The 21,726-nt window shown below is 41.4% G+C and overlaps 2 protein-coding genes across 3 annotated transcripts in view; both read left to right on the top strand.

Moving 5' to 3' along the window:
- LOC143974706 (mpv17-like protein 2) overlaps window positions 1-16,468 on the top strand; it is a 35,610-nt gene extending 19,142 nt beyond the window's left edge. Inside the window, exons 3-6 of the mRNA XM_077476337.1 lie at window positions 2,133-2,294; window positions 4,627-4,703; window positions 8,155-8,283; window positions 15,735-16,468. Coding sequence (XP_077332463.1) covers window positions 2,133-2,294; window positions 4,627-4,703; window positions 8,155-8,283; window positions 15,735-15,839 — 473 coding nt within the window. The 3' untranslated portion in view covers window positions 15,840-16,468. The remainder of the gene's footprint in view (window positions 1-2,132; window positions 2,295-4,626; window positions 4,704-8,154; window positions 8,284-15,734) is intronic.
- A 4,800-nt stretch (window positions 16,469-21,268) lies between these two features.
- The window catches only part of LOC143974705 (mpv17-like protein 2), a 33,212-nt gene continuing 32,754 nt past the window's right edge, over window positions 21,269-21,726 (top strand). For both annotated transcript variants that reach the window (XM_077476336.1, XM_077476332.1), the window contains exon 1: window positions 21,269-21,393. The gene's annotated coding sequence lies outside the window, so the exon portion shown is untranslated. The remainder of the gene's footprint in view (window positions 21,394-21,726) is intronic.

The raw sequence follows: 21,726 nt of genomic DNA, 5'->3' as shown, positions 1-21,726 counted from the left end.
GGATGGTCGGTTTTCAGATAAAAGTGGTCTCTGCGGTGGATTCACCACAAGATCACTTTTATTGGTGGTGAGGGGGGGGGGGGCCCACACCCTCCGCCTCTTACCGGAGCTGCCAGCAGCGGTGGAGGCGATTGGATCCTTCTGCTTCCTGGGTATGGAGACGAGTGAGGGGAATATGGCCCCCACCCAGCTCCATACCATTGCAGGGCAGAAGCGACATCAAAACGCCACTTCCGCCCATTGCTCTTAACCACTTGCCGACCAGCGCACGACGATGTACGTCGACAGAATGGCACGGGCAGGCAAATGGGCGTACATGTACGTCCCTTTAAATTTGCCGCCCTGCCATCGGGAGCACGCCGGCGGGACCCCCGTGAGTCCGGTCGCGGGACCCGCGGACTCGATCGCCGCGGGCATCCCCGCGATCGTCTCACGGGACGGCTGAATGGAGAAGTGCCGTTGTAAACAACATTTCTCCATTCTGCCTAGCAACTAGTGACACTGATCTCTGCTCCATGTGATTGGAGCAGAGATCAGTGTTCACTAAATGAAAGCCCACACCCCTAGGAACACTTAACCCCTACACTGCCACCCACTGGTTAACCCCTTCACTGCCAGTGTCATTTACACAGGAATCACTGCATTTATATAGCAGTGATTACTGTATAAATGACGATGGTCCCAAAAATGTGTCAAAAATGTCCGATGGGTCCCCCACAATGTCGCAGTCACAATAAAAATTGCTGATCGCCGCCATTACTAGTAAAAAAAAAAAAATAATAAAAAATTATTAATAAAAATGCTATAAAACTATTCCTATTTTGTAAACGCTATAACCTTTGCGCAAACCAATCAATCGCTTATTGCGATTTTTTTTTTTTTTTTTTTTTTTTTTTTTTTTTTTTTTTACCAAAAATATGTAGAAGAATACGTATCGGCCTAAACTGAGGGAAAAAATTTTTTTTTATATATTTTTGGGGGATATTTATTATAACAAAAAGTAAAAAATAATGCGTTTTTTTCAAAATTGTCGCTCTATTTTTGTTTATAGCGCAAAAAATAAAAACCGCAGGGGTGATCAAATACCACCAAAAGAAAGCTCTATTTGTGGGAAAAAAAGGACGTCAATTTTGTTTGGGAGTCACGTCGCACGACCACGCAATTGTCAGTTAAAGCGACGTAGTGCCGAATCGCAAAAAGTGGTCTGGTCTTTGACCAGCAAATTGGTCCGGTCTGAAAGTGGTTAAAGGGACTTTATTTTAATTTTTTTTTATTTATTTTTAAACTACGTTTTTTTTATTTTTTTTGCATTTTAGTGTAAATATTTGAACTGAGTTTTGAACTGGGTTTTTTTGACCCTAGATCTTATATTTAAGAGATCCTGTCATACTTTTTTTTTTTTTTTCTATTACAAGAGACATTCCTTGTAATAGGAATAAAAGTGACACAATTTTTTTTTTTTTTTTTTTTTTTTTAACTAGTGTAATAAAAGAAAATAAAATAAAGATTAAAAAGAAAAATCAGAAAAAAATGTAATAATTTTTTTATACGTGCCCCAGTCCTCCGAGCTTGTGCGCACGCATACGAGTAGCACCCGCATATGAAAACAGTGTTCAAACCACACGTGTGTGCAATTTTACAAAGTTTTACTAAAAATTTCAAATTGACACGTTGTTTAACTTTTAAACATGGCACTTGTTTTGGCACACTAGAGAAAACAAACTAAATGGTGATTCGCAATCAACTGAATGTCAGTGTTGCTGCTTGTTGTGTAGGTTCAAACCTGTTCAAGGTCACCACACATGCAGTTCTGACTGCTTTGATTACTAGGTGGGATCCCAGTATCGTTCTTTATTTAATAGACACCTCATACTCTGAAGCCTAAAAAACATAAGAAACTCTTCTTTCAACATGCTGTTAAATGGCAGATATATGCTACTAGTGTGAATAAAGCCCTATACGCTTACCCACTCTCTAACATTTGAATAACTGGATTAATTTAGCATCTAGGCCTGCTGTAATGTTATACCACAGGTAAATGTTAACAAGTATTGGTCTTTCTAATCCAGGACATACGTTTTTCACTGTTCATTTGTTGTCTTCTCCTTTTTTTTTTTTTTTTTCCCTTTCAGGCCACATGTTTGTTATAGGCTGCTCAATGGGCCCGATTATGCATTTCTGGTACTCATGGTTGGATAGGACCCTTCCTGGCCAGGGGATGAAAGTGGTGCTGAAAAAGGTGTTTACTGACCAGCTAGTGGCTTCCCCATTCTTTGGCGTGTGGTACTTTTTAGGTAAGATTTTAGGATTATTTTTTAAATTCTCCTCAGTGCCTTATTAAACATTTTACCAGTTGCATAGTCTTGTATAAGTTTTGCTGTAAAGAACTGGAGGGGAAAGAGAAAAATGTGTAAAAGCAGTTTTCTGTTTTAGGACCTGCCATATGCAGAGTGTGCAAGAAGATTTTCCTGGCCCTGGGGAAATTACTGACCCTGCTTGGTCAGGTTATCTTTAGAATTTGCACATGCTCAATTTGTTTATTATTAAAAAAAAAAGTGTGTGTGTGTATATATATGTATATATATATATATATATATATATATATATATATATATATATTATAATTTATGGTGTAAATAAATATTACAGATACACAGGTATTTATTTATTCCATCTAGCTAAAGGTAGTGTGTATATGTGCTACACCAGCACTTCTCCAAATCGGCTTTCGGGATTTAAAAAAAAAAAAAAGTTTTTTTTTTTTATATAATGTTCCTGAATGCTGTGTGTTAATTCACACATAAGCAAGCACCTGTGCATGGCCACATTACTGTATATAACATGATGCTGCATTAAAAAAAAAATAAAAAAAAATAAAAAAATAAAAGCCTGAGGTCCCTAGCAGCAGCTGTTTGTCTGCCCATGTGCATGAGCTCAAATTATGCAAGTTTTCTTAAATCTACAACAGCAGCCAAAGCTTGCTAGCTAACAGCTCTAGGGAGGGAGGATTTGCCAGTGGGATCAGGAACATCTAACAACTACAATCATAAATGTGTATCACTGTATAATATACTGTGTGTGTGTGTATATATGTATGTATGTATATATATATATATATATATATATATATATATATATATATATATATATATATATATATATATATATATATATATATATATATATATATATATATATATATATATATATATATATAATCTCTATCCGCTAAAACAGCCCTGACACATCAAGGCATGGGCGCCACTAGACCTCCTGAAGGTATGCTATGTTATCTGGCACCAAGCTGCAGATACTCCTAAGTCTTAATAAGTTGTGAGGTGATCTGGAGAATTTGGAGTCGACACCTCAAACTTGTTGTTGTCTTTCTTAAACCACTCTTAAAACGTTTTTTGCCATGTGTCAGGGCCCATTATCTTTCTGAAAGATGCCACTGCCGCCAGGGAATACAGTTTCCATGAAGTGGCATACTTGGTTAGCAGCAACATTAACACCCCTTTCACACCAGGGCGTTTTGCAGGCGCTATAGCGTTAGAAATAGCGCCTGCAATCCGCCCTAAAGAAGCTGCACCATTGTATGTAGTGTGAAAGCCCTCGGTGCGCTGGCAGGACGTCAGAAAAAAGTCCTGCCAGCAGCTTCTTTGGAGCGGTGTGTTTACCGCTGCTCCCCATTGAAATCAATGGGGCAGCGCTGTATTACCACCGGCAAAACGCCGCTATTGCGGTGTATTGCTGGCGGTTTAAACCCTTTCGCGGCCGCTAGCGGGGGTAAAAGCGCCCCGCTAGCGGCCGAAATGTGCCGCAAATCCGGCGGTAAAACGCCGCTATTTTTAGCGCCGACGCAAAGCACGGTGTGGTGTGAAAGGGGTCTTAGGGAGGTGGTACATGTCAAGTAACATCCACATGAATTACGGGACCCAAGGTTTCCCAGCAGAACATTGGCCAACGCATCACACTGCCTCTGCTGGCTTCTTCCCGTGGTGCATCCTGGTGCCATCTCTCACCCAGCCATCTACGCGATGTAAAAGAAAAAGTAATTCAAGCTGCCTTCCATCGCTCCATGGTCCAGTTCTGATGCCCATTGTAGGGGCTTTTGGCTATAGATGTGGGTCAGCATGGGCTGACGGCTCCATAATTAAGAAACTGCTATGGCCATTTTTTCTTCTTTCAAGTCATCAACTTCTTCACGGACAACATGTTTAATATATCCCATTGACTTTTTCAGATGCCATTGTAGCAAGGTAATTGTTCACTTACGGTACCCTGTCAGTGGTCGTAAAGTTATAGCAGATTGGGGTATATATAAACTTTCATAAGGCTGCAAGCAGCACAACTTCATCTTTTTGGCATTGGCTGCTAACCAAAAACTGATTTGGCTTTCTTTTACATTTTTTTTTTAATTTTTTTTTTTTTTTTTTTGGGAGAACATTTTACAATGTAACTTTCACATTGAGTTTTTACTAGTAATTTGTGGCAAATATTAATGACCAGCCCTCTTGGTTGTCAGAAGATTGTATATGATTTCATGTTTGTTGCAACATAGCTACAGCAGTCTTATTTAAGTGTCTGTTTTATGAAAAGCAATAACTATATTCTCATACACCACAGGTATGGGTTCCATGGAAGGGCAAAGCTTGAATGAGAGTTGGCTGGAATTCAAACACAAATTTTGGGAGTTCTATAAGGTAAGGAAATAGTAAGTTATAGTAATAATAAAAGCAATAATATTTAGCCAGTAGGCCTAAATCCCAGCTAAGGCTAATTCTTCCTTCAACCACTTCAGTACTAAGGGCGTCATATGACGCCCTTGACATTGAGTGGGAATATCTGAATGATGCCTGCAGCTGCAGGCATCATTCAGATATCATTCTTTCCGGCCGGTGATTCTGTGCACGATAAGAATGATCATAGCGGAATTTCCACCGATTGATCGTTCTTATAGGTGACGGGAGTGGATGCCCCCTCCCGCCACCCGATGCTTCTCCGTGCTTTCCCGTGCCATCGGGGCACTGGAGAAAGAATCGCCGGATGACGAGCATAGAGATTTCCGGTGACCAGATGGTCACCAGTCATCTCTATGGCTGTCGGAGGCCTGGGCGCGACGTTATGACGTCGCGCCCAGGTTCCCGGAAATAAACAAAGCCGTGATCGCAGCTGTCAGCATGAGATTGGTGAATTGTTTTTTATTTAATTTTTTTTCCCGATCTCATGCTTTCCAGCCTGGAGGAGAGATGTGGGATCTTATTGAGCCCACATCTCTCCATAAAGAAGACCTATCACACACCATTCCTATTATAAGGGATGTTTACATTCCTTGTAATAGGAATAAAAGTGATCCAAAAAAAAGTGCAAAAAGAAAAAAAATTAGGTTAAAAAAAAAAAATTTGAACCGCACATGTAAGCCCTGCCCACATATGTAAACGCTGTTGAAACCACACATGTGAGGCATCGCTGCATGCGTTAGAGTGTATGCAACAATTGAACTAGAACTCCTATTTAACTCTAAACTAGTAAGCTGTAAACATTTTCAAAATGTCGCCTATGGAGATTTTTAAGTACCAAAGTTTTTGGCACCATTCAATGAGTGTATGCAATTTTAAAGCGTGACATGTTGGGTATCTATTTACTCAGTGTAACATCATCTTTCACACTATATAAAAAAATGGGCTAACTTTACTGTTTTATTATTTTTTTAATTCACTAAGCTGTTTTTTTCTCCCAAAAAAAGTGTTTGAAAAATGATTGCGCAAATACCGTGCAAGATAAAAAGTTGCAATGACCACCATTTTATTCCCTAGGGTGTCTGTTAAAAAAAAAATATCTATCGGTTCTGAATAATATTTCTAGCAAAAAAATTATGATTTTTACATGTAGGAGAGAAGTGCCAGAATAGGCCCGGTATTGAAGTGGTTAATAGAAAAAAAACAACTCCTGCTCTTACTAGGGATGAGACCAGAGTCAAGTGGCCACTAAGCCAGCCCCTTGTAAAACTCTTGTGTTCGTATGTAAATGTTACACGTGAACAAAACTTCTTGCAGCGGGTTGGTTCAGAAATCCTTGCATCTGCTACAATCACGCTATGTTGTATGTTGATGGTTGCAGTAGCAACAATGAACTTGCAGCAGAATGGTCCCCCCAGACTTTACAGCTTCATGAACAGTTGTGCTCTACAGCAATTGCATCAATTCTTAAAGAATGAAACTGCCCTCCACCACTGTGTGCCGTCCCTCCATGTGCTGGCCGCTGTCTCTGCCATCTCAGCACTGTACTGAGCACTGAGGGAGATTGGTAAAGATGAAAAGCATGTTTACTAATTTACAAGGAAGCATTTAATACTGAGCACTTCCATTTTCAGTGTTGGTTAGCGCTGGGTATCAGGGGACAAGGAGATTAAGGAAGATAAATATCCCCCAAAATAATATTATATAATATAAAATATTATTTTGGGGGATATTTATTATAGCACAAAGAAAAAAAAAGCATTATTTTTTATTTTATTTTTTCTATATTGTCGCTCTTTTTTTGTTTATAGTGCAAAAAATAAACAGAGTTGATCAAATACCACCAAAAGAAAGCTCTATTTGTGGGGGGAAAAAAGGATTTCAGTTTTGTTTGGGTACAATGTCGCACGATCGTGCAATTGTCCGTTAAAGCGACGCAGTGCCGAATTGCAAAAAGTGCTCTGGTCAGGAAGGGGGTAAAATCTTCCGGGGGTGAATCGGTTTACCACTGTTCGGTCATTTTTGCTGCATGCTTTGGAAGGTAAGCCTTCTTCTCATTGACAACTTTAGCAGAGGGCAGCAGATTTTCCTCAAGAATGTGATGGTATTTTGCCCCATCCATTCTTCCTTCTATCCTGACAAGTGCTCCAGTCCCTGCCGCAGAAAAAGACCCCGATAACAGGTAATACCTCCATGCTTTGCTGTAGGAATGCTGTTATGTGGCTGGTGAGCTGCATTGGATTTCAGCCAGACTTTAAGGTGCGTTTTTGGCAAAGCTTAGTCATGACTGCATGTGGCCTTTCTTGAGGAGTGGCTTTTTCCTTGCAACCTCCCATACAAGCCACATTTGTGGAGAATTTGTGATTATTGTCTTATGCACACAACGACCACTCTTTGTCATAAATTCCTGCTACTGCTTCAGAGTTGCTGTAGGCCACTTGGTAACCTCCCTGGCTCTTTCATGCAGTTTGGAGTGACGTCCTGATCCAGGGAGGGTCTGTGTTGTACTAAATACCTTACACTTCTTAATAATATACTTCATTGTGCTTCTAGACATTTTATAAAGCCTTTGAAATTATTTTGTATCCATCTCCTGACTTGTGCCTGTCTTCAACATTATCCCAGAGATCTTTTGACAGTGCATTGCCACCCATAGATGATTGTTTGCTTCAGTTGCACTACCAGGGAACTGAAATGCTCAAGGAAAGCTTTTTTCATGCTGAGCTAATCAGAATGACCACAACTGATCACAGTTGAAAGTCATATGGCTTTGTGTGCCATTGAGAAGGTGATTAGCTACACCATGCGTGAGTTTACAAGCCCTTTTCAAGAGGGGGGCAATCCTTTTTTCCAACTCGATGATTCTGTTTTTGTTGTGTGTTTTTTTGTTTTTTTTGTTTTTTTTGTTTTCCTGTATTAAATCCTTCACTTGAGTGTTATAAATACAGCTGTATAAAACTGTGTAGTCTTAATTTCAGGCTACAAAGCAACAAAATGTGATTATGTAAAAATGGGGGGGGGGGGGGTTGAGATTCATTTCTATACCAACTGTACAAAATCTGTAGCACCATTTTCTACCAGTCCTGTGCTTTCAGAAAATATATGGTTTGGGAGGTCTTTTACTAACTCTGATGGCTATATGTCTTGAGGTGAAAAATGGATGGCAGGGCCTGGCATGGGAAGGATTTTTTAATTCTGTAAACTACAAATAGTTTTCCTTCTAGTAAATGTTTTTCTTTGAATCTTATAATAACATTGTTGTTCTTAAGCGCAATGTTAATTAACATGTACATAAAAATGTATTGATTCTTACTGTAATATCTGTCTTCATTTTGTTAAGTGCTGCGTAAACTGTTGGAGCTATATAAATCCTGTATAATATAATATTAGCTATACACTTCTGTTTTTCTTATAGGCTGATTGGACTGTGTGGCCAGCTGCACAAATGATCAATTTCTACTTTCTACCTCCAAAATTTCGTGTTATTTATGTCAATGTGATCACATTAGGATGGGACACATACCTCTCTTACCTTAAACACAGGGTGAGTCTTTTAAGTTAACTATACCTACATAAAGTGTTCTGTTCCAAATACTGGCCATTCATGTTTTAATTTTGCTTTCTGTCAGCTTTCAACCACAGCCCTTGTTTCAGTCCTTTTGTTGCAAGTGACAAAGAAAAAAATAGATTTAGGCACAGAAATGCATAAAAAAAAATATCTTTGAAGTTACACTGCAGTGGGTTTTGTTTGATCCAAAGCACAGTTTTGATCATCTAATTTGAACCTTGGGCTACAGAAAGATAGAAATTGCAAAAAGAAAATAAAGTGTGTTGCCAACATATGCAATTTCTGTGTAGCTGCTTTTCTTTTGACAAACCGGATTAAAGTAGAACTGTAGGCAAAACAATTTTTTAAATTTTTTTTCATTTTGGATAGAGTAAAGGAGGGTTTTAACCAGGGGCGGCCTGTCCATTAAGGGCGCACGGGCACCTCTGCCCCCTCCCATCCATGCGTCCGGCCACTTTCAGGACACTGGCGCATGTGTTCCGCCATCTGTTTTTCTTTATGTCTCTATCAAAGTTCTTGCGGTAAAACCAAGGAAGCTTAGATTTCTGTATTGTATCAATGCTTTATTAAACAGAATAGATGCACTTACAACTGTAGGATACACAATTCATAGCTTACAAAATATGCCTACAAATATAAGCATGTACAATATGTACGCATTAAGTAAACTAAACAGTTACTCAGCTTAGGATTTAAGATGTAATGTCCTTCATGGTTCCTTGCTCAGTCCAACTCAAAACGTCTCCAAAGTACTCTAAGCTCCTCGCATTCATGTCTTCCTTCCAAACACATCTCTTGTCCGACAACATGTTTCTTTCAAAAGGGCCCAAGCACCTCCCACCAACTTCCTGTCTCCTCCAAAACCTATCCAACTGTTTTCTTGCATATCAATGGAGAGGAAGAGCCTCTGTAAAAATATGCTCTTAAAAATCCAACTATATTATTTTTAGTGATTAATAGCCATAGCAACACATACAACCTCTTGACTTTATAGCATAATATAAGAAACGTCAACATCAAGCCTTTTGTCCAGAAAAGGGTGAAATACCCCCCGTATTGTAAATGGGAGGAAAAAAATTCCCTTTCAACCCCAAGACTTTTTGTTTTGTTGTCCCTGGAAGCCTGCAACATTACTTTTGAGCAGGGTTAATAATGTCTTTGGCAGTTAGTGTAAAAGTCCCAGATGAAAGTCTCTTGTCTTGATCATAAGGAAACGCTCAGATAAAAGTCCAATGCAATTCAGCCACCATCAGGAAATCATCCGCATCTTCCTTAGGCTTTCTTTTGGCCTGCCTCCTCCCATCTAGCCTGGTCATTTGCTCTGCCTACTCAACCTCCCGATGCTCAGTACCTGAAAAGAGTAAGAGACAAAGCAGATTATATGTTCCTTCCAACTGTGCTAAAAACAGCTCACTGCTGACATTATCTGCCCATTTCTAACTGCAAAACTATTGTAGGGTGCCCACTGTTGCCTTGAAACGCTTTCACTGAAAGGCAATGGCTTCCAGCGTAACAAATAAACTTGCATGTCCAGTCTTCACAGCATGGCTTTGAAGACATTTTATGGCAACAGAAACACTTAAAGTGACAAACTATCATTTCCAACCACTTGCTTCAACTCCTTAACCTCCCTGGCGGTATGATTATGTCGGATTTTTGGCGCTGAAAGCGGTACAATTATTTTGCTTGGAAATTTTGATGTTTTATATTGTAGGCCTGTAATTCTTAGGAATAACTCGCTTAAATCTGTCCAAACCAGAGTCTAGTAGACATCACGGGTATGATAAAGTTTGAAACACAAAATCATAAATTATAAAATAACAATATATAATAATACATTTTATTCAATATTTTTGGAGCTTCAGCTCGAAAAACCTGTCCAACTGGTTTTATTTACATATCAATGGAGGGGTGGGGGGCTGGCTTCTCTGCAAACATATGCTCTTAAAAATCTAACTCTATTATTATGGATATCAAAACAATACAAATGGCCATAGCAATACACCATCTGTGTCCCATTGTGGAGATGTACCTCCGTTCCCTGCCCCATAGTCAAACAGGAAGTAAGAGAAAATTCCTGCAAATTAAGAGCACTCTTTGGTGACCCCCCCAGGTCACCACAATTAGTTTCCTTACTAGAAGATTTTGCCTCCTATTACTTTTTTTTTTTTTTTTTTTTTTTTTTTTATCCATCCTGCTTGGGCTCATCAACACCATAGCACGTGTTCTATCCTGCATTATAGCTTATATGTGTTGGAGACATGTGGAGAAATGCAGAGAATTGCACCTCTGGACATTTCTACCCCTTCCCTGTCCTGTGCTGAAAAAAATCTTGCAAGTCCTATTTTTCCATACGTCGAGGTCGTCCATTATGAATTGGCTTTCCAACACACAAAAGCGCATCCACTCCATGCTCTGCTCTATGGTGTGAATGGGTCCTTACTTTACTGTTAATTTTATTTCTAGATGTAGTAGACAGAAGTTAAAAAAATATTAAGTCTATTCACACTATTTTGTATTAGTAGAGATATGAAAGGGGTCATTACTTATTTATTTTTTTAATTTTTGTTTCTTCACTTTTAAACGAAAAAAAAGAAACTTTCAGTAGATCTCTAGTTGCACATTTTGTTTAAAGCTGAGTTCCAGTCTCCTGGGGAAAAAGTCAGCAACTACAAAAAAAACAAAAACAAAAAAAAAACATCCATTCGCCTGTCCCATGATCCAGCTGTGTACTCGACCCAGTCGGTTTCACCCACTATCAACGTTCCTCGGCGGCATCTTCACTATGGTCACCTGGCTGTGACAGCTTGCGGCTTCAGAGCCAGGAGCGTGCTGCGCATGCGTGAGCAGCGCTGCGAATCGTGAATAATGGATGAAGTCCTCTGGAACCTGTCACATGTCCTAGAAGACAAGGGTTTGCCCACCAAGGACCAGTTGTGTTTTGCTTGGGGATCAAATACTTATTTTACTCACTGAACTGCAACTTAATTTATAGCATTTATTTTATGTGTTTATTCTGGATTTTTGGTTCACATTCTGTGTCTGTTGTTTAACCACTTGCCGACCGCCGCACGACGATGTACGTCGACAGAATGGCACGGGCAGGCATAAGGGCTTACATGTACGTCCTTGCCTGCCCGCCGGTCGGGGGCCCGATCGGGCCCCCGCCCGGTGCCTGCGGCGGTCGGTATTCGTTCGGGAGCGATCCCGGACGAGGGGACGGCCATTCATTCATGGCCACCCCCTCGCGATCGCTCCCGACAAATGAAAATGTCCCGTGACATCACTTCCTCTCCTGTAATGTAAACACAGGAGAGGAAGTGATGTATTCTCTCCTCCGTGTCGGTATTTTTCGTTCCGGCACCGAGGAGAGAGCATCGGTGAGTTGCACTACACTACACAGTAGAACATGCCAGGCACACTCACACCCCCCCTTTACCCCCCGATCACCCCCCAATTACCCCTGCCCCCCCAGTCACAGTGACACCAATTGCTTTTTTTTTTTTTATTTATTTATTTTTTTTTTTGCATTGGTGTCATTTGTGACTGTAATAACTGTTAGGGCAGTTAGGGTTAGCCCCCTTTAGTTCTAATGTGCCCCCCTAACCCCCCCCAATAAAGGTTTAACCCCGTGATCACCCCCCCTCGCCAGTGTCACTAAGGCTGGGTTCACATTGCAGCGGTTTATGAGAACGAATGTGATTCGCACCGCACTGCAGTGCAAATCACATCCGATCTCTGTGCGATTCGAGTATAGCCATACAGATAGTATGGCTGAATTCGTGTCGCACCCACCGCACCCGCCGCAAATTCGCACGGGACCCTTTTTTTGGCCCGCAGCAGAATCGGATTGCATGGGTGTTCACACCATGCGATCCGAGTTTGCAGATCGCACTGCGATATGCGAACTGATCTGGGGGTGTCATTAACATTTCACTGACACTCCCAGCAGTTCGCATAGGGCAGTGTGAACTGCCGCCGGGAGGCATGCGATGCGGGAACCCGCCGCGGATTCATGGCGTTCCCGCATCGCTCCAGTGTGAACCCAGCCTAATAAGCGATAGTTTTTCTGATCGCTGTATTAGTGTCACAGGTGACGCTAGTTAGGCAGGTAGGTATTTAGGTTCGCCGCAGCTTTTTATAGCGCCAGGGACCCCCATATACTACCGCATAAAGCCCCCTGATTTCCCCCTAGTTAACCCTTTCACCAGTGATCACCATATAACTGTTACAGGTGACGCTGGTTGGTTAGTTATTTTTTTATAGTTTCAGGGCACCCGCCATTTATTACCTAATAAAGGTTTAACCCCCTGATCACCCGACGGGTGTCATTTGTGACTGTAATAACTGTTAGGGCAGTTAGGGTTAGCCCCCTTTAGTTCTAAGGTACCCCCCTAACCCCCCCAATAAAGGTTTAACCCCGTGATCACCCCCCGTCGCCAGTGTCACTAAGGCTGGGTTCACATTGCAGCGGTTTATGAGAACGGATGTGATTCGCACCGCACTGCAGTGCAAATCACATCCGATCTCTGTGCGATTCGAGTTCAGCCATACAGATAGTATGGCTGAATTCGTGTCGCACCCACCGCACCCGCCGCAAACTCGCACGGGACCCTTTTTTTGGTCCGCAGCAGAATCGGATCGCATGGGTGTTCACACCATGCGATCCGAGTTTGCAGATCGCACTGCGATATGCGAACTGATCTGGGGGTGTCATTAACATTTCACTGACACTCCCAGCAGTTCGCATAGGGCAGTGTGAACTGCCGCCGGGAGGCATGTGATGCGGGAACCCGCCGCGCATTCGTGGCGTTCCCACATCGCTCCAGTGTGAACCCAGCCTAATAAGCGATCGTTTTTCTGATCACTGTATTAGTATCACAGGTGACGCTAGTTAGGCAGGTAGGTATTTAGGTTCGCCGCAGCTTTTTATAGCGCCAGGGACCCCCATATACTACCGCATAAAGCCCCCTGATTGCCCCCTAGTTAACCCTTTCACCAGTGATCACCATATAACTGTTACAGGTGACGCTGGTTGGTTAGTTATTTTTTTTTATAGTTTCAGGGCACCCGCCATTTATTACCTAGTCTCACTAGTGTACCCCTAAATTTAGGGGTGTCTACTTTCCAAAATGGGGTCATTTGGGGGGGTTTGTGCCATCTTGGCATTTTATGGCCTTCAAAACTATAACGCCCTTAGAAAGCCTGAAGGCGGTGCTTGGTTTTCGGGGCCCCGTACGCGGCTAGGCTCCCAAAAAGTCCCACATATGTGGTATCCCCGTACTCAGGAGAAGCAGCAGAATTTATTTTGGGGTGTCATTTCACATATGCCCATAGCATGTGTGAGCAATATATCATTTAGTGACAACTTTGTGTAAAAAAAAAAAAAAATTATTTTTTGTCATTATTCAATCGCTTGAGGCAAAAAAATAAAATATTCAATGGGCTCAACATGCCACTTATCAATTTCCTTAGGGTGTCTACTTTCCAAAATGGGGTCATTTGGGGGGGGTTTTGTACTGCCCTGCCATTTTAGCACCTCAAGAAATGAGATAGGCAGTCGTAAACTAAAAGCTGCGTAAATTCCAGAAAACGTACCTTAGTTTGTAGATGTGACAACTTTTGCGCAAACCAATAAATATACAATTATTGACTTTTTTTTTACCAAAGACATGTGGCTGAATACATTTTGGCCTAAATGTATGACTAAAATTGAGTTTATTGGATTTTTCTAATAACAAAAAGTAGAAAATATCATTTTTTTTCAAAATTTGCGGTCTTTTTACGTTTATATCGCAAAAAAATAAAAATCGCAGAGGCAATCAAATACCATCAAAAGAAAGCTCTATTTGTGGGAAGAAAAGGACGCAAATTTTGTTTGGGTACAACATTGCATGACCGCGCAATTACCAGTTAAAGCAGCGCAGTGCCAAATTGTAAAAAGACCTCTGGTCATTTACCAGCAAAATGGTCCGGTCTGAAGGTGGTTAAAATACACCTATGATAAGAATTATAGACCCTTCATGTCTTTGTAAGTGGGCAAACTTACAAAATCTACAGGGGCTCAAAAAATTTTCCCCACTGTATCTGCCCAATCACTTCTACAGCAGTGTGTGGAAGGGGGCCCTGCTCTGTGTTCAGCTGGCCACACGGGAGGATTAGGTACATCTGTCAGTAAAGAGTACCTGTCGCTGCCCATGCTGTCAGAAAGGATGTTGTTCATCCCTTGTGATGGCAATGAAGTGTTAAAAAAATAAATAAAAAAAAAAGAGAGAGAAATAAAATATAATATTTAAAAAAAAATTCAAAGCGCCTATTGACTCTCTGCAAATCTGACCGTATACGTAGGTCCCACATGCATATGTACACAGTGATTGCATCGCACATGTGAGGTATCACTGAATATTTGAATGGGAGCAATCATTCTAGCACCAGACCTCCCTTTCAGCTCTAAACTGGAAACCCTTGTTTGTCACCATTCCATGGACGTGTGTAACTTTTTTTTACTTTTTTTTTAATGCCTGTTGCTCTGTGGTCCCTTGAAATCTGGCTCCTGACATCACTTGCCTTGGTGCAGGAAGGGAGATCATCTTTCTCCCCTCCCTCTAGGCAGTCATATGGGACACGTCACAGGTCCCAGATGATTGCGGGGCCAGTCACGGCAGTGGGTGCCCGGCTGTGAAGCCACAGCCCACAGTTAAAATGCTGATGCCGCTGAGCGGAGGGGGAGCCGAGTGGGGCTTCGATCCCCCGCATCGATGGACCCTGAGACAGGTAAGTGTCTGATCAGTAAAAGTCAGCAGCTGCAGTATTTGTAGCTGCTGACTTTTTATTTTTATTTTTTTTAAGTGGAACTCCGCTTTAAATAATGACATGCTGAGTATCTATTCAGTGTAACATCATCTTTTTATATTTTACCATAAAATTTGATATTATATTTTGTTTATGTGCACTTAAATTCATTCAAGTGTATTTTTTCCTGACAATGTGCATTTTAAAAATGACTGGCTACAAATAACAAAAATTGCAACAACCATTTTATTCTTCAGGGCCTCTTTTGAAAAAAAAAGTGTGTGTGTATATGTGTATGTGTATGTATGTAATTTTCTAGCACAATAAATGCTGATTTTTAACATGTGTTTGAGATGCCCAGAATTGGTCTGGGCAGCAGGTGGGAAAGTGTATGTCCATGCAAAACATTTTTTGGATAAAATGATAAGTTAGACATTAGGTTTTTATTGCTGTTTGTGTCATTGAAACAGTAACTGATATAAGAGGAGGAACAAACCTGGGCAATGTAAAACTAGATTTGAACCAAAAAAAATCTCTTGTTTTGTTCATGCTTTTTTTTTTTTTTCTCTGTAAAGCTGTAAAATATTAAACATTTTAGGAAGTAAATTTTATTTTGTGTTTTTTATCATGTACAGCCTGAAGAATCTGCCGAAGAACCAAAGAGACCAATTCTAGAAGAAAGTGTGCCTGCCACTACGATGTCCACTCCGCTGCCAAAAACTCTAGATAAAAATGTCTAGGGGAAAGTACTACTTGTCCTATAAATCTGCCTTGTGCATACGTCTGACATATAGATATAATTTTATCTTTGATGCCATAGCACCACCCAACCTTCATTTTTTATTTTTTTTTTGCAAAGTAAAACTAAGCATGATTTTGATATACCAACACATTTTGCCATTTCTACAGTATTTTATATTAAAGTTCAAAGGTGTCCTTTTAAAATGCAATTTATAACCACCAGATGTCACAATTATTTTGCTGTATATTTCTAAATTTGCAAAAGAGGCTGCTATTCTTGTGTACTGATATGTAAAATTCATGGGGGTATTGTATGAAATAACTGTTTTTATAATTGGTGCTTATTTTTATATATTTTTTTTGTAAATTATGTATATAATTAAACATAATTTATTGTGCGCATCATCATTTTTGTTAATCTAGAACCTGATAGATTATTAATGCAGGAAGAGAGAGATTTCTCCGGAAAGTAATTAAACCACTTTATTTAACCACTTTGATACTGGGCACTTTTACACCCTTCCTGCCCAAGCCAATTTTCAGCTTTTAGCCCTGTCACATTTTGAATGACAATTGCATGGTCATGCAGCACTGTACCTAAATTAAACTGATAATTTTTTCACACAAATAGAGCATTCTTTTTGGTGGTATTTAATAACCGCTGGGCGTGGTGTGTTTTTTTTTTTTTTTTTTTTTTTAGAATTCTTTTAGTTTGTCAGAAAATGTTGTTGTAAATGGGTAATTTTTCTCGGAAGAGTTGGCAGTAATGTGCGGCACTGAAATTCAGCACTGGCTGGCATTTCTGATGGGCACAGATTGATTTCACTGATGGACACTGACTGGCATCACTGCTGGGCACTGTTGGGGCTGCACAGATAAGCAGTGCGCTGCTTATCTGTACATTCTCCCCTGTGGGGAGATGCCGCTGATCAGCTCTCCTCGCCTCACACCTGGTCAGTGTGAGGCTAGGAGAGCCGTTAAACGACAGCTCCGTGTTTTACATGTGATTGGACAAAGACGATCACATGGGTAAAGAGCCACGTCATTAACTCTCTTTACCGAGATTGCTGTGCAGCAGATGGTTACCGAGATCGCTGTGAGACTTGGGCAACATCATATGACATTGTCCCAGAATGATAGGGAATCCCGTCTGCTGCCATTTGTCCATACTGCGGGCAGGAGGACGTTAAAGGTACAGAGAAAAAGCCAGTTGCCAAGTGTGCAATTAAATCAAATCAAACCTTGTACATATGGTCACAATAGCATAGGGCAGGCCTCAAAATGTCAAGTCCTGAGCTACTAGCCAGGCCTCAAGGGTTACTCGCCACCAGTTGCCCTGCCCAACCCCTACCCTGCCCCGCCCCTTAACCTATCCTCAAATTATCGAATGAAATGACACATTAATGTTTTATGCAATTAAGTTATAAAAATATTAACAACTTTATCCATGCCCGCCAATGCAGCCTGTGTCCGCCATGTGCAGAGGAGAGCAGCGGGCTGGATGATCAGAGCAGGGAACATCACAGCTTTCGTTTCAATAGCTGTGTGGTCCCTCCGCCATGCGCCGTCACATAAGCCCCTCCCCCTTGTCCTGGGGAACTTTGATACATGTCACCCGTCGTAGGATTGGACGGATGATCGGTCGATCAAAGTCCTGGAAAAAGAGGAGGGGCTTATGTGATGGCGCACGGCGCTGGAACACACAGCTGTTGAAATGAAAGCTGTGATGATTCCTGCTCTGATAATCCAGCTGGCGGCTCTCCTCTCTTCCCTCCTGTGATCGGCAGTGCTTGCCCCCCCCCCCCTGCTCCCAGGCAGCCCTTCCCACCAGCCCTCAAAATTCACTCGCAAAATGCGAGTGTCATTCTTAGGGGTTGGCATAGGGTACACGACACACTATTCTTGCAGCTTAATGGCTTGGAAACCCCACCAGTACTGCAATAGAAAAAAAAAAATGGGCAACAGTGCAGCAAAGGTTTGTTCACCTTTTACTGACTTTCTGATTATGATTTTCAGAATAGTACCAACAATCACATGAACTGTTATAGGGCTAGTTCACAGCACAAAAACGTCCTCCAGATCGTTTCTGCATGTGCTTTTTAATGCATGTTTGATGTGTTTCCGGATTTTTCCTTTTTATCTCTTGGAATTGTCCTTTTGAGTGCTGTGTAGAGAAGATGCCTGCACTTGCAGGCTTATTCATGGTTATGGCCATTGTACTGCTGAGACTGCATGCCCGTAAGAGAAGTTATCAGGTGCATCCACTGTTGGAGTAGAAAAGTAAGGGCCAGTTTTGGACACTGTCTGCGGACCTTTTTTTTTTTTTTTTTTTTTTTGGTACATTTTGTTTAAAATACGGGATAGAACACCTGGAATGTGTCTGGACGGCAGCTATATTTATAGTCTTGCCGTACAGCAGGAAGGGAACAGTACCCGTGAGATACAGTGCAGAGACAGGCAAGGGTGTAGGTGTTTACCAACACAGCTCTAGGCTGATTTGACACCACTGATCAGTAGGTCCTGGCCATGAATCATTGGCTGGGATCTGCTGACATACTTCTGCTGAGTCAAATCACAGTGGGGCCGGAAACGGGCAGCAACGTACCAGTACATTGCAGTGTCTGTAGTTGCTGCCCATCCACAGTGGCTATACAAGGAGCAATAAAAAAAAAATCACATATAGTGTGTGTGTATGTATGCATGCATGGCAGCAACTCAATGCATTTAGGCATCTAGATGCACAGCATATTAGCACAATTTGGCAGGCTTACTTCCAGCACTGTGCTGTCAGCACTCAACAGGTATGTCTATCTTCTCCCAGTCTTCCTTCAGGATTTAGACTCTTCGGCCCCTTGATTGGCCAAGCTGCAATAATGTCACTCCCATGCATGTGCACAGGAGCCATATTGTCATGGCACAATAACATTGACTATTTTTTTATTTAATTCCTGCTTTAAAGTGTATATTTAGCCAAACCATTTTTTTTTCTGTTCCAGGGTAGGATTAAAACCTCCATCTAGGTTATCTATTTTTTTATTTTTTGCTATCTGTGTGCCGTTAGGGAAATTTCCCTTCACTTTCTGTCCCAGAGACACATTGGTGGGAATTGAGAATCCCCCTCTTAACCTAGGTTCACACATATACAGGTCAGAGATTGTGTGCTAAAGCTAATCAAGTAAAAAGCACTGCGTCTTAGCAGACATGTGGGAGTGCCTATAGCACATAATGGAACCCCCACACATCGGAAAATGGGGTTCTGTGCAGCTGCAATTTGAAAATTTTCTGCAGGGATGAGCTAAGATGTGTTTGGACGGTCTTCTGAACCAATGTGGCTGAGCTCACCAGGAAACTGGTTACCCTCTAATGGACCAATCATCCATGGCAGGCATTCCCTACCCTCAGGCTGCATATATACAGGAGGAACATGAACATCTGATGCTTCCAGCTCGGACGATTAGAAGTGACAACTTTCTGGTGGGTTCAGAAGAGCATCCGAACACACCCAAGCTTATCTATTCCTTAGTCACTAGTACGCAGGGCCGTTGATGGGGGGACACACACTACTGTTCCTTTTTATAGGGGCCCAGGTCACATGGGGAGGGGCTGAATAGCAGGGGAAATCGGTGCGGCAGGGCAGAGGGGCAATAACCCTAGATTCACATGTGTATTTTTCTGCGGGCCATGTTTGTGCGGGTATGGCAGACCATTCATTTTAATGGGCTGCCGTACCAGTGTCTCCTGCAGAAAAAGGTACACACACCTTTTTCAAAACGCAGCCTGCAGGGAAATCGTGACCAAGCGGTTTCCCTGTGGTGTCCACACTGTGGTTTTGCATTTGTGGGGGTGCCAATATAGCCCCATACACACTATGAGAATTTCTGCTGATTTTTGTCTTCAGATTTACCAAAACCATGTAGTGCAAGGGCCTGCCTGATTGCATGCAAATTGGAACGCCTAAGGTTTGACCTCATATTATATGGTTTTGGTAAATCTGAAGGAAAAAAATCAGCAGAAAATCTGATAGTGTGTATGGGGCTTAAGAATGAATAGAAGTCCTGGGCGGGTTTCACTGTGGGTGGTATTTCACTGTGTGTTCCCACAGCCACACGCAGAGGTGTGAATTAAATCTTACAGAAGGGTACCCTGTGTGGCTGTCTGCCGAAGCTGAGAGCCAGTTCCTCGCCCTCCCACCAGCTTTAAGCTGCTGCAGGGAGAAACACAGACACGAGGCATTGTTCCTATAATTTCTTCCCCTCAACAGCATTGTGAAAGAAAAAAAATAATTATAAATTGTAAAAAATAATTTTTAATATTTGTACAAAAAATGTGTAAAAATGTATCTTGGGTTGTTGTCTGTTGCTCTATAAGGATGCAGCACTGTATGAACACAGCCTCAGGTCCTAATTTGATGGGTGTGGGTGAGTGAACCGCAATGCACACGGTCAATGTTCGGGGGCCATACACCTGCATCCAAAAGCCTGTTAAATGAAGACATGTATTTGTACAGGACACAGCACCTATGTGAACGAGCCTCAAGACCTCATTACAAACAACTTTTTAGTAACTCAATACAGTTCTATCCTTTACATTTAGCAGGAATTTTGTTGAAGTGATGCATAACTCCCAACTGTCCCTGATTTGGAGCAAAGTCCCTCTGTACCTCTTTCCTCTACATTTGTACTCCAAAGACATGCTGGTAGGTTAATTGTATCCTGTCTAAATTGTCCCTAGTATGAATGAATGTGAGTTAGGGACCTTAGATTGTAAGCTCCTTGAGGGTAGGGACTGATGTGAATGTACAATGTATATATATAAGTAACTGAAATAATAATAATAATTTGTCCCTCTTTTCTCCACATTTGTCCCTCATTTTGGTCTGTTCTATATAAAATGCACTATTTCCCAGTGCTAAACCTTTCATTCAATTTCTAAACGGCTGCATTTGTAAATTCCCAAAGCCAATATAAAGAAATAGTAGTGGTAAAAAATAAAATAAAAAGCACTGGCGGGTTTAATCTTTATTTTATATACTGCTTTGCCTACACACTTTTGCTAATAGGTGTCCCTCATTCCCCAGAGTTGAGAGGTATGGTTATGTTGTGTCTGCTAATAATGATTTGAGCGTATTTTAAAAATGTAGTTTAGATATGTTCTGTATGGGCCCTGTGATTTCCAACAGGGGCCCTGCCAGTACAAATAGAGGTGATCTATCCTCCCAACAGCAATAACCCCCCCATTTTTATACAAAAAAAAAAAAAAGAAAAGCAAATGAATTTACCCCAAAATAAATTTTTAATTCCCATGTACATGGGTTGAGCTCACATGTTTGTAAGGTAAGCAAAAAGCACCCAAGAGTTTTATCAGTGGAGTCAGACTGTAACACAACACATGTCTGTTCGTGAATCACACACATCTCAGCAAAGTTGGCAGTGACCCCATTCATAAGCTTGTCTCAGGGCACCATGTGAGCTGTCACATGATGATGACGTCGGCAAAGGTCCTTCCGCCTTCTCGGTGGTATCACCTGCTGGTGTCCTGTTCTTCCGGTTGGAGGTATGGTGTGTGGTTATTACATTAGGACATGGTACAAATTTATACACATCTTAGGGGTGTAAGGCAAAAGTTACTGCGCATTACCCCTCGTTTTGTTCCCTGTTATTAGAATGTCGTCATTACGTTCTGATAACCTATTCCTCAAGTATAGTAAACCTCATGTGCGAGTTCTGTTCCAGAAGTGCCCAGCAGGTGGCGCTGCAGGCTGTGAGGTTTCCCAATTCTATGTATGGTCAGATATGATGATCAGGGGAGCTGAAGGATTAAAACAACCTCTGTCAGGTTTTGCTTGTTTGTTGTTTCAGTCCAGGAAGGAAAGGAAATACACGTTAA

This window comes from Lithobates pipiens, unplaced genomic scaffold (genome assembly GCF_037356315.1).
Source record: "Lithobates pipiens isolate NorthernLeopardFrog02 unplaced genomic scaffold, aLitPip1_a1.2 Scaffold_13, whole genome shotgun sequence".
NCBI lineage: Eukaryota > Metazoa > Chordata > Amphibia > Anura > Ranidae > Lithobates > Lithobates pipiens.
This window is presented reverse-complemented; position numbering and strand designations above follow the sequence as displayed.